Source organism: Leguminivora glycinivorella, chromosome 1 (assembly GCF_023078275.1).
Source record: "Leguminivora glycinivorella isolate SPB_JAAS2020 chromosome 1, LegGlyc_1.1, whole genome shotgun sequence".
Taxonomy (NCBI): Eukaryota; Metazoa; Arthropoda; class Insecta; order Lepidoptera; family Tortricidae; genus Leguminivora; species Leguminivora glycinivorella.
The window spans coordinates 9,970,868-9,984,767 of NC_062971.1; the positions used below are offsets into that span (position 1 = coordinate 9,970,868).

The following is a 13,900-nucleotide window of genomic DNA, read 5'->3' on the forward strand; positions in this document are numbered from 1 at the left end:
GATTTCTACGCTTGATTCGAAACGTTTCGTTTCACGTGTTTGACAATTGACTTATCGTCGATGTAAACATCTATGTATCAGTTATTAACTTAAAGTTTAAGATTTAGCTAAAAATTTCATGATAAAATATCATCTTTGTCATTCAAGGTCTCGGAATCCATCTAATATCACGATCAAATAATTTCAAAATCGTATTTTATTAAAAAATGTCCAATTGTTTATATAAAAACAAAACGCTTTGACTGTCAATGTCAATTGACAAGCCCGTCAAAAAGAGAGTAAACTGTTTTAGCCTTTGCTAAAAACGCTCATTCGTAACAATACAAATATTCGTCCGGTATGAAAATTATAGATAGCCAAGCAAATGTTGTCACTAAAAAAATGCGCGCAAATCAAATCTTGGGGACATTCGCTGCTACGATACTGCTACGTTTTTCAAATTAGCGACAAGGGTATTTATTTGTGTGATAGGTACCCATTGTTGAGCTTACTGTGGAATTCGTCAATCATTTAACAGGCACACAGCACAGTTTTTTTTATCTTTGTTATTCGATATCTCCGTCGTTACTGGACCGATTTCGATTTTTTTTGATTCAATAATTATATATGCATACAGATTGGACCCATTTTTATCAGAACCCGGTTCTGATGATAGGATCCCGGAGAAATCGAGGTAACTCCTCAAATCTCATAATTCACATATCCATATTCAACATACAACATACAATCACGCCTGTATCCCATGAAGGGGTAGGCAGAGCACATGAAACTACTCAAGTTTCAGTGCCACTCTTGGCAAATAAGGGGTCGATAGAAAACGAAAGTGTGACATTGCAGTGACAGGTTGCCAGCCTCTCGCCTACGCTACACTTTAACCCATATCCCACAGTCGCCTTCCAATATCCATATTCATATTTATTTATTGCATCCATGGTGTTATAAGATGTTACAAAGAAGAACCATGCATTTACGTACGGAACAGTGACATTTGGTGCAGTGGAACTGCTGATGATGTTCAGAACGGAACTCCTCAAATCTGAACGGCACACATTATAGGTAGTGACTTTGGTATTTTTATAAGAACAGCATGCACTTACGTCCAGAACAGTGACATTTGGTGCAGTTGAACTGCTGATGATGATGAGAACGGAACTCCTCAAATCTGAACGGCACAATTATAGTGACTTTGGTATTTTTATAAGAACAGCTTGTATTTAAGTTCAGAACAGTGGCATTTGATGCAGTGGAACTGCTGATGATAATTAGAAACGGAACTCCTTAAATCTGAACGGCACGCTTATAATGACTTTGGTATGTTTATAAGAACAGCTTGCATATACGTTCAGAACAGTAATATTTGGTGCAGTGGAACTGCTGATGATGATCAGAACGGAACTCCTCAAATTTAAAAAAATATTTAAGTCTACGCCTGCTGAAATCTGTAGGTTATAATTATGCTTATTATATACATGATTACTCGGTGCAACACGACGAAACCGAATAATTTTAACTAGAGATAGCCGAATATTCTGTATTCGGCATATTCGGCAAGTTTTTTAATGTTTTTTTTTATCATGCAGAAACGTCTGCGAGCGATAGTACATATTTTTAAATTAAAGAAAAAAATGGAAAAATTCACACCTCCGACAGGACTCGAACCTGCGACCTCTGGCCTTGCCGGGGCCATCGCGCTTCCAACCGCGCCACAATTTAGTATGGGTTAGCAGAGCACATTGTTACTGGCGAATTCTCAATGTAAATTGAGACTCCAGTGCCTGTTAAGATCTATTCTTACGGGTAGATGTTTGCTATAACGCCACCCTAAGGCGGTTGAGAATTGAGGCAGCTCCCATATAACCATAATCGGTCGCCGTTCCTACGCAAAGCCTCCTATTTTGTGTACACACAGGTCTTCGAGTCTCAATGCTTAGTCGCAGTACGGTCGACGTTTAGTCGCGGCGACCCAAATGGGGACGATTGGTAACAGGCACAAATGGTCACAGAAGTGACAGAAGTGTGCACTACGCGTGCACACATTGTTACCGTTTGGCGACTACTTTCCCAAAATCATTCGTTCATTTCATTCTTTTCAAATGGCGACTGTCAAAGACGTCAAAGTAAAAAAGAAATAAAATCATTTAACATTAAAATGTAATGGCATATTGTTTGCATTTGTAATATAATGTGGGCTAATTACCATGGCCAATTAAATTGCTCGAGTGATTTCATAAAATAAGTCTAAATTTATCAACGCGCCATCAATTTACCTCAGTTTAACCAGTAATAATATTATTGACTACTCGGTGTTTGCGTGTTATGTATATTGATTGGTGAAGTTTTAGTGCTCCGGTGCATATATACTATACTGAAATAATAAAAATAATGCCTAGAAAACCAATAAAGTTGTTAAAATATGGATTAAGACGGTAATATTCCATGTAAAAAACAGTCGCCAAACGGTCACCAAACGGTCGACAAACGGTCGCAGCGTACACGCGTGACCGAAAGCAGTGAATATTTATTATATTTTCAAAATGGCTTCTTGTATTAATTTTTTCCAGGTATCCTCAAACTTTATAAACAATTAAATATGCCGTCGTACTCAGTTGCCCTCACTAAAGAAAATTAAAAAAAAATTGTAACGTGCGTGCGTACCAAGCTGCTGGGTTGTAAAGGATCGGGGATCATATTATTATGGTCTTCTATAGAGCAACTAGTATTTTGCGGCATTTCACAATTGACACTTGTTGAAGTAGTCGTCATTAATATTACTATCAACATTAATTTCAGCGATCTGTACTTCTTTTGTCAAGATTTTTGTATAGATAAGTGTCTACAAATTTGTAATGTTGAAGAGACATAAATAAAACGTAGTAGAGTAAATAATGTGTTTTTTTGTAACCCAAACAAAATACTTGTAGATACGAGTGCGGAAAAGAGGAAAATCGATACGAGTAGCGATAAATTAATACACGAACGAAGGGAGTGTTTTAAATCGACACGAGTTGTGAATGTCCTTTTCGCACGTGTATCGTGCGACGATTTTCAGTACCTAAATCTAAGCTAAGAGTTTCGACCAGACGAGAAATGAATCATTGCTTGATTTGCTCGCACTACTGCGTTAAAAAAGCAGCATCTGTACTGAAAAAAACTATCATTGCGCAACAGAAATTCTATTAATATCACAGTAAATACTCTATTTCATTTGATTCCTACTTTTATTGTGTAAATCAACACTACACTTCATTTTTATCAATAAGAATTAAAAATTATATATTTAATACATTAAGTAACTATAAAGTGCTTATGTTGTAACAGAACAAGCGTCCATGACGAGGAAATGGACTCGTTATTACATATAAAACTTACGGCGAATCAACTTTTCCTTGACCAACTTTTTGGTGCATGTTTACTTTGGGATTTCATTGAATATTTTAACAAATATAATATCTGTGATGGTTTATCACATGTTTAGTCACGTCTTCACTCATAAAATTCACTATTATTTGGTGCAAAACAGGTTGGAAAAACGTATTTATCAACAAACTACATTCACATGGACGGAATACTGACACTGACAGTTGTCAGCTGCGTAACGTTCCGATATTATGTCTGGGTTTCATTTACAAGTCAAAGAAATAATAATGACTAATATTGGTTATTATGCTTCCTGAGTATATCATTCAATGTAACATTTAGTAACAGATAAAATATTTCATTGCGAAATTACTTACAAAATAAATAAGAATGTTCCACAAAATAATATTTACGTAAAAATATTTGCGAATCGCTCCACTATTGGACTACATAGGTATCAATATCAATAGCTCTGTCTCTCTCTAAAACACGTGCACTCGGCACGTGTTGATAAGCGAACGTCCGCGTGATGATCGTGAACTTTATTACGTAGGGCGTATGACTTAGTAAACAAAGCATTTATGATCTTTTTCTTATGTGCGCGATTTAATAGCCGCCTAGTCGGAGATAAGTCGGAGATAGGTCGGATGTCGGAGATACGTCGGAGATAGGTCGGAGATAGGTCGGAGATATGTCGGATGTCGGAGATAGGTCGGATTTAGGTCGGAGATATGTCGGATGTCGGAGATAGGTCGGAGATATGTCGGATGTCGGAGATAGGTCGGAGATAGGTCGGAGATATGTCGGATGTCGGAGATAGGTCGGATTTAGGTCGGAGATATGTCGGATGTCGGAGATAGGTCGGATTTAGGTCGGAGATATGTCGGAGGTCGGAGATATGTCGGAGGTCGGATGTCGGATTTAAGTCGGAGATAGAGGCTATAAAAGGGTCGAAGCGAGCCGACGCGCGTCATTCTTAAAATATCTACAAGACTAACAGTGTCTCTGGCTTTCGTGTGTTATACTGGTGAGTGAAGTTGTTCTGCTATTATTTCTCTGTTTGTTTTTACTTGGAAATTATTCTAAGTGATTGTAAACTTTGAAATTGTGTCTCTGTTTGATTGTGCGGGGACAATATCGTCGTACAGTTGAACTTGGACCTGTGGTGGAATTGCTTTACTGTCAGTTGTGGGGTTAATTTAGTGTTCTATTTGTAGTGTAGTGTTACATTTAAACTAATGTGTATAGTGAAGTTTTCTGTGCTTTGTTTCATGAGTGCCGTCAAGCAATACAAAGACTGGGTCGATGTATGGCTGGTGCTTGGAGATAAGTCTGTGTTTGGTTTTGTAGGGAGTAATTCTTGCAAAACTAAGCTTAGAATATAGCACGTAAAGGAAACTTCATTCGTTTATTTAGTTGGTCAGTAAAATTGAATTTAGTAATTTTCTATGGGGTTATTTTGTGAAAGTTATAAGCCAGATCATTGTTTGTGACAGACTGTTGTCCGGCTAAGCGCTTTATACCTTGCGGCTGTTAAACATAAGGCGTTTAGGGGTCTTTTTGTTCCAAGTGGAGGTTTGGGCGCCTTTATTTATACTTACAAAAGGCGTACTTTCTCACCGGTCTCAAAGAGTCCAACTGTTAGATGGAAGTGAGGACTTTCACGATTGACGAAAGACATTAGGAGTAATCCTTGCTCACTGAAGTCGGCAGTATTTGAGGCTGGGGTCCTATATATATTTATATTTATTTACTCGGTGCTCTAGTCCATGCTGGCGTTGGTCGCTGGGGATTTCGGTTGTGATCGATCCACATCTAAGTAAAGTTGATCGCAGCTGGGTCTCTCATGTGGCTGGTACTGGTGTGTCCTAGAATACTGGATATATACACGGATAGGGCGATCTACTCTCTGCTACCCTAGCCTGCGGGCAAAAGCAGAGGGGGGATCTAACCAACTCAAGCCTATAGGTTGCCTATCTCAGCTTCGCTGGCTGAACTGTACAGCTTATGGTAGGGATACACTTGTGCATATTTTGAACACAAGATCTATGGTAAGTGAGGGTCTGTGTTTCAGATATGTTAGAGTAGGGAAAACGATAGGATTAGGGTAGAGTCACACACTATTTCTATGAAAGTAGAGTTCTTTTATGATTGGTCTTGGAATATAATTGGTCAACGTGTATTGTGGAGAAATAATTTAACTACTACTAATGGTTTAAATGGACTTTAAATGTGGTGTTTACTATCTTAAAATATGTGGTAAAACTGGTAATTTATAAAATCTCTTATTACTTAATTTATTTGAGTGAAATTAATAATTGTGGTAGCAATTTCTGATTTTTCGGTGTGGCTGCGGGACACTTAGTGTTGCTAACTGGTTTTTCAAGGTAAATTCTATCAAGTTGGTTAGAGAAACAAACTAATCTTTGGAATAAAAAGCATAGGTTTGTTATAGGGCCCAGTGGCATGCGAGCGCCGTCCACTGATGGAAAGTCAAAAGCTTAGAAAAGTTAATAGACTTGCTTAGTTCTTATAAAAGTTAGCGACTGCTCGGTGTTTCGATAAAACATTAGAAAGATCAAGAAGTTATGGTCTATTAGCAGTATTGGGGAAAAGGGGGGGTTTAGCTAGGGAAAAAGAAACAAAATAAAAGGGGGGTTAGTTAGTAGATAAATAGCCCTTCTGGCTTTGGCATAGGACTCTCAATAAAGCAGTTTGATTGAGATTAAGGATCCTATTCCGCAACGCAAGTTCGTACCCAAGCCAGGATCACTAATAGAGCGTAGCGGTTGTTTTCCAAAATATTTTTTAATATTTATTTCATGTATGTTTCACTCACTAACTTTTATTCTAAAAATTTCTTTATTACGTCATTAATTGTTTCACTCATAACCTTCTAGGCCTAAATCTGATAAAATACTCTTCTATAACACTATATTATTATGCTACAATAACCTTTATTCTTCTTTAAAATATAAATAAATAAAATTTTAAATATTAGTCAAAAATACAGCTGATACTCATTAAAGGATCTAGGTTATCGCGGTTCACATCGAAGGGTTCTACTTATTCACGCTAGACGATCACAAGGCAAAATTTACGGGGTATATTTAAAGGGGGGGGTTAGCTATACTGTTGGTTAGTCAAGTAAGTAAGTAAATAAGTAAGGTGAGCGGAGGTTTAGTTACAATGTGTGTACAAATTCTGTCAATGTCACTGTCAAAAACCGTTCTGACAGTGACAATGACAGCCACAAATTCGTCCACATGTTGTTACCGTTATGTGTGCAAACGTCGACTAATAAAGTGTCGTTAAAAGTCATTCTGACAGTGACATTGACAGCCACAAATTCGTACACATTTTGTTACCGTAACGAGTGCACACGACGACTACATTTTGTTATTGTATCAATACGGTCGCATTGTTTGCACGACGTTACCACGCGTTATGTCACATTTGACAGTTAGTTACTGATTTGAAGATTTTGCGACTGAAATGGTTGTATGGGAGGGCATGGATGAATTCGCACACATCCAGCAGGCCTCCGTGGCGCAGTTGGAACTTGGAAGCGCGATGGCCCCGGCAAGGCCAGAGGTCGCAGGTTCGAGTCCTGCCGGAGGTGTGAGTTTTTCAAAGTTCGTATTCGGCCGAATAGTTCGGTTAATTACCCCACCTTAACTGAACTCGACAATACCAAATTGAAAGAAGACTTACTCGTATATTCAGTTTGTCGCTTATATTTCAGAATCTATAGAGATATACGCTAGCGAATTCTGATGTAGATATTTTTTTATTAAGACTTATACTACTCATAGGTAATACCTACCTATGGTCCTAAAATTTACCGTTAAGGCCCACCCCTTTCCTTCCTTGAGCTTACCTCTCGCACCCATCAATACCTTTTCATACCTAAGTACATTTTTATAGTTAATTTTTCAGTTACTTAATTGAGCCTCACCAAATTCACCTGAATGTAGTTTATCTAGACCTTGTAAATATTAACACTATATGGGATCTGGACTCTTGCTTTATTACTTGATACCTGCTTGACACAGAACCTGACTAAAGATACAGTCGGCTGCAAAATTGCATGGATGCATGATGCAAGAATTTGCATGATGTATGAATTAAATCACCTGAATTTGCGGTCTATGGAGGGGGCATGAGTAAACACATTATGATATGATATTACTTATTCAAAACAACCGACACCACCTACTTATTTCGCACCCACGTTTCCTTCGTCATAAAATTACCTCGCAGTCCGACATATTGAGTCGTTCGTACTGGCACGTTTTATAAAACATTAGATTGTCAATGTCTTAACTAAGTGACAACACCCCTAGCTCTTTAATTGTCATAACAATTTTGGCAGTTTAAATCCGATATGGACGTTTGACCTTACAAAACTAAATTTCGTGTTATTTTTTCTTGTGTTGTGTTCGTGTTAAAATTTTCAGTAGAAGTGTACTTATTGGTGTCATGTCTTCTACTCTGATCTTTGTGGGGTACCCGGAGGATGCGAAAAGTGTGATTACAAAGTAAGTCAATTTTTATCGTAACCTACAAGATCTTGATGAAGAAGTGTTGATGCTTTAATGAAGGATCATGTTCAGTTCAGTCTTAAATTTGCAGAGTACAGTACGTTAGCACCCACGTTATAAATATGATGTATGTGTCTGTAAATCACGTAAATTGCACATACTTTATCAATATATCGTATTTCACCCTGCACAAAAAAAATAACTAGGTACCTAATTGGCAAGGACAAGGTAGGATGGTATAAGCGATCTGTTGGTATTTACCTATTCTTTAGGCCAAGGCTTTTTGAAGTGGGCTTTTTCTCCCTATGAGTCCGCAGTAGGTCTGTTAATAAACTTGACGAGACCTAAGTTTAAATATTTTCCTAACCACTCAATAATATTTTAGTGCAGTGGAATTATTGAAATGTTATTTGTTTTACGAGAGGGCAAAGTTGTGGTATAACCGTAATATAGATACCCGAGCAAGCGAGAGATTCCAATGCTGAACGCGAGCGTAGCCAATGGTTCAAAATTTGTAAACTTGAGTGTTTCAAGCACAGATGTCATATATACCATAGATCAAGCAAACGTATCTACTTAGCGTGTCAAATCAACTCAGTGAAATCCACTGAGTTGTCCGTCTTTAATCGCAGCTTGCAGCTTTCGGGCATCAATTTTTGTAAGTTGAAGTCAATCAAAACATAAAAAATGCCTCGTTACTTGATATTCAATTGCAACAACACAAAAATTATGAACAATCAAGAGCCTGAGACATATTTAAAATTACAGGCAAGAAACAACTTCAGTACAAAATTTGACACGCTCGGCCCCTATACAAATAGATGAACTTGTTTCTTCTATATAAATAAAGTTCTGTGGTTTCAAGGTACGCAGGTTACCTAAACCAATTTTGGCACCGATTGAAACTTCCAAGGGGTTCTTCAAGAAGCAGGTCTCAAAGGTCGGCAACGCATTAGTGGCTTTCCTGGTGTTGGTTTTTTAGTGGCTTTCCTGGTGTTGGTTTTTTTCATGAAGCGGCTTCATCAGGCAGCTCGTCTGCTCGTTTGCTGCATAGGCAGCAAACACATTTTTTATCACACCAACAAGAGGAAAAACTGAACTGTAAATAATCTAACTGATCCAAATCCATCAATTTATTGACATAGGTATATATCATTCAAACCCAGCATTTATTATACGCCAATTCTACCAACCAGCTTTGGGCATCAAGTTAAAATTTGTATGAAATTACTTTGCACCCTTTTGGATAAAATGCAACTTTTACATCCGATTTCGAATATCAAGACAGTCTTTATCAGTTGGTGTGGCGAAAAAAGTTTAGTTTTTCGCCAACCAAAATATTGAATATTAAAAAAAAAACGTTTTGTACGTAATATGTGTCCCTATCACCATCACGTAAGCAGAGAACTTCTTTAAACACTTAAAAAAATGTCCGTATATATATATATAAATATATACGGTCATTTTTTATAGTATATATATATATATATATATATATATAATTTGTAAACAAAATCCTCTTGGTAAGCACTAAGCAATCGGAACAATCAAGACTTCATTTATTAGCTACATATTCCATTCTCCTGTCATCATTAAAGCGTAGGAAGCATCGCAATTGGATTAAACCTGCTTCATATTAAGCCTTTGTAGCCGTTTTAGTTTTGTAGAGAAATAAACTTGCTGTAAATTAATCTAACACTCGGTACTCTACTTTGTTTGCTTAGTTAGACTAGTTAGAAAGCTTTAGGAATAAAGCCAATTAACATATTTGCTAATTGCGCCTTTCAAAATGTTAACAGTTAGTCTGCCTTTCGTACATTGTAAACTTTTAAATGACAAAATGTAAGGCGTTGAATTACTTGAGTTTATTAACTTTCTGAACAAACTATTATGGCCTAGACGTAAAGTCTAGGCCCTTGGCAGTAAATGCTGAAATTAACTGACGTGGGATTTCTTTTTTCAAGTACCAAAGCACTGTTTGAAGCTGTGGCTAAAAGTTCAAGATAAGTAGGCTTAGGCCAATTCGAGTCCAAAGTTATCTGAACGGCGTCCTTCCTACTAATCGAATAGTAATGTGTATATGATTTTACATATATAAATTATTACATTTATTTTGCGACACCAAAAATGAAGTTAATTAAAATTAGTTAATTTGAATTTTTAAATGTTTTAGTTACGCTATTTGGGGGCGCGCCCCATTGTACACTAGTAGCACAGAATATATAATAGTACAAGTACAGAAGGCCCACTGCTTTGAAGTTCACGAAATGCCGCCTTTTTAAATACCTACAAAATGATTACAAAGAAACGAGCCGCACGTGCGCAGCGTCGGACGCTAGGGTTGCCTATGTATTAAAAAAAATTATACTCAGATAAAATGTTATGGTATTATATTCAAGTCTTGGGTACTTTCTAGGTATATACAGTATTTTAGTTTAAATCCCAACGTCACAAGCCTGATTGAACGTTTCCGTGGGCCATAAATGACATAATCAATAGTAGATCTGTGTAAGATTGTCCTATTTTATTCATAATGTTTGTTTAACTAAGCGTTATTAGCCTATTTTAACCTTTAAAAAAACTCGCGACGTATAGTAACAATAGAAAGTGCGAACAAGCGTTCCGTGAAAATGCGAGCCACCCCTGATTAGGCCGCGAACTCGCGGCCGCCCGCATGTACTTGTAGCGCGGCCATGGAATCGCGGAGTGAGCCGCCCCTGCTAGTGGTTATCCAACTCTTGCGATAATGTAATCTTTATCCAACCTAGTTCAGCAAATTAAACATGATGAACGCGTCGTTAAAGATGTTTCCTGGCGCCAGGATTTGTTATGCAGTGTTACAACTCTCAACCCGGGCTAATTGAAGGAGTAGGCAGGTTGATATTCATTTAGGTCCACGGCCGTAGGCGGGCTTCGCCTTGCGACTACCAAGTAAGGTAAGCGGCAAGCTTGTTTGTGTTTTAATGGTTTATTTGTTCAAATTAGGAGCACTTGTGTAATAGTTAGGACAGTAATAACTCCAAGGTTTTGGCGAGGTGCACTTAAGGACACGAGATTGCACTGTTTGTAGTGCAATAGGTATAATGTTTGCTTGAGACCTAAGTACCTAATTAAGGCTTCTTTAGGAGATAATGTAAGATTGTAAATGTATTTACATGTTTTGATTTTGAAAAAGGTATAACATTTGAATTTTCATTTGGTTTGAAGCTACAGATAGTAATGTAACTGCCACCTTGAAAGCATAGATTTTTGTATTAAAAAGTGGTCCAGTTAATTTATGGATTTTTTCCCTTCCTTTTAGCGGTAGAATTTGTACAGTCAGCTGCAGAGAAAAGTAGACCCCCTGCCATACAAATTTGCATGCAAGGGGGTCTACTTTTCTATGCAGCTGACTGTACATGTATCAGTGAAATATCAAAAATAGGCAAATTTTTATCTTAAACTGTCCATAATTGGGTCCGTTACCTTAGGTACCTACTTCATTAACATTTTACATTAATACCTTATGCCCACGCGGATATGTCAAACTCTACAAGACTTCGTGCGGCCTTTTTAGGTCATATCAAAATTATATGTAACTAGCTTTATCCTGCGGCTTGCCTCGCGTTAAAAAGAGACAAAAAGTAGCCTATGTCATTCTCCTTCCCTTCAACTATCACCACTTAAAAAAACCACGTCAATTCGTCGCTCCATTTTGCCGTGAAAGACGGACAAACAAACACACACACTTTCCCATTTATATTAGTATTAGTATGGATTATAGGTACAAATAAAGCCTGACACTCTTGACAGTCGATACTGGATATTGTCTTTGGCTATAGTTAACACTACTCGTAGTGTTAAATTGGACAATCTGCATTAAACGGGTTACGTTTAGACTTCGCTTCAAAAGCATATTATTTTCGGATATAAAAGCTATCCAAAATTGTACGATAAAGTACACCGTGTCCAATAAGTCCGAATACTCACATTTTACCTCAGTTCTAAAGATATAGGGATCACAGGCCATCAAATTCTTATTTAAACTAAAGAGTATATTCCTCTTAATAAAATACAAGCACAAAGTACATGAAATGTGTCTAAGAAAAACAAAGAGGTAAAGTGCCAACAAAATACTTGCTCGGCACGCAGGTGACGAGTTATTTTTTATAAGGAGAATCTGTATGTGATAAAACAGACGCCACGTGTCCAAAATAAACTATTATGGGTACCGAGGATAGATAACGTTCCGGGCAACTAGAAAAATGTGCCTAGGTTCCAGAGCTCACCATCGGCCCAGGTGTGGGATGCAGTATGTAAGCGAAGTAAACTACCTTCAGTACTTACAGATAAAAGCGTTAAAATCAACGTTTTTTTCTTTAAAACCAAGGTTTTGGAGAAAAAAATGCGTTAAAGTTAAAAAGGATGCTTGGGAATGAGTATCATGTGTCCCAACAAGACGCACCTCCAGCACATTCGGCAAATGGTATTCTAGCGTAGTTTCAGACTAATTTGGCAGTTTTTTATCCGAAACATGAGTGGCCACCCAGGCCTCCAGGTTTAGGCGTATTAGACTATTTTGTATGGTCATACATGCTTTGAAGACTAAATTTTTATAAAATCATAAACTTAGATCATTTCAAAAAGGTTATCGAGAGTATTTGGGATGAAATGTGAAGAAAACGGTGCGTGCCGCGTGTGATCCGTTTGAGAAGCGTTTGAGGCTGGTAAACAAGTTAATGCTGGAGTTATTCCAAAACATTTGTTGTGAATGTAGTAAATAAGAGTGCCATTCATAAAATATAATAATAATGTAGTAACTATTTGTTCATTTTGTTTTATTGGCTATTTGTGCTGTATTCAAACTTATTGGACACGGTGTATATGCATATTTTTTCGACTTTTTTAAGTCACATTGTTATACGTGTATACATATGTACCTGTAAGGTAAATTATAGACTGAAATATTTGTACCGATCATTATACCTATAATATAGGTAGGTATAATGTGGTAGGTACTCCAAAATAGCGCAATGTTGTTTCATCTGTGATTGTATACGATTTACGATTACGCCAGCCAGACAGACAATCGTCGTCTTACCATTGGTGATTCGCCTCGCCTGCTCCACAATTGCTCAGGGACTCTCACTAAAACAATAGAATTGTATCCTTCGCTGTTCCTAGATTAGTGTTTTGGATTTGAATTGGCATTGTATTGACACTTTCTATTCGTTGCGATATCCGTCGCGCAAAAAATGTCGGAAAACATTCTGGTTCATCGGGTTGATATCTAATCTGGGTTTGTTACGCAACAATCGTGTAAACTTGTAAACATATATAACCATATATGAATAGTGAACACGACGCCTTTTCAGGTACCACTAGTCCATGCGAAATGAATGTAGGTCATGTAAAATGTGAAAAACATTTTTTATGAGATTGAATTCCAAAGAAAATTCTAATGCCCACGAAGAAAACTTAAGAGGGAGAAAACTTGCTGATCAAAAAACTTTTTTTTTTTAAGAAAATCTTTAATTTTTATTAACAAGTCCATCCACACCCTCGCCCAACCATGATGGTTGGAAACTTTAAAAAAATAGCCATACTCATTGGAGTTGGCGTATCGTGTAACAGGATTAGGTGGCTGACAGTAACAGGATCGCATCGGGTTCCAGGAAGCCCTGTGCGCCGTCTGCCCGCAGCTTTGTAATCGAATGCAGCGCCACTGCATTGTCTATTGCTACATATATTTATTGCTTAGTTAATCGTGTGATGACGTAAAGAAACGATATTAAAAAAAATTGTATATGTTGGTAATAAAACTGTGTTGTGGGTCGACCGAATGACATCCCAGGGTGTTCAAGTTAATAAACAAGGCAAGTGCGGGCAGTTCCAAAAATATCGTACTTCTAGAAGATGTCTACTATCAGCATTTCTCCGATATCGTAGAGTTATTTACCTAAAAATCTTATTAATTACCTAAGCTCCTTTTTAGGAAATTCTTGAAAAGTCAAATCATT

General features: G+C 37.3%; 1 protein-coding gene across 1 annotated transcript in view; it reads left to right on the top strand.

Moving 5' to 3' along the window:
* Positions 1-7,639: 7,639 nt before the first annotated feature.
* LOC125228093 (microtubule-associated protein Jupiter) overlaps positions 7,640-13,900 on the top strand; it is a 182,137-nt gene continuing 175,876 nt past the window's right edge. Inside the window, exon 1 of the mRNA XM_048132645.1 lies at positions 7,640-7,898. Within this exon, the coding sequence (XP_047988602.1) occupies positions 7,840-7,898 (59 nt within the window). The 5' untranslated portion in view covers positions 7,640-7,839. The remainder of the gene's footprint in view (positions 7,899-13,900) is intronic.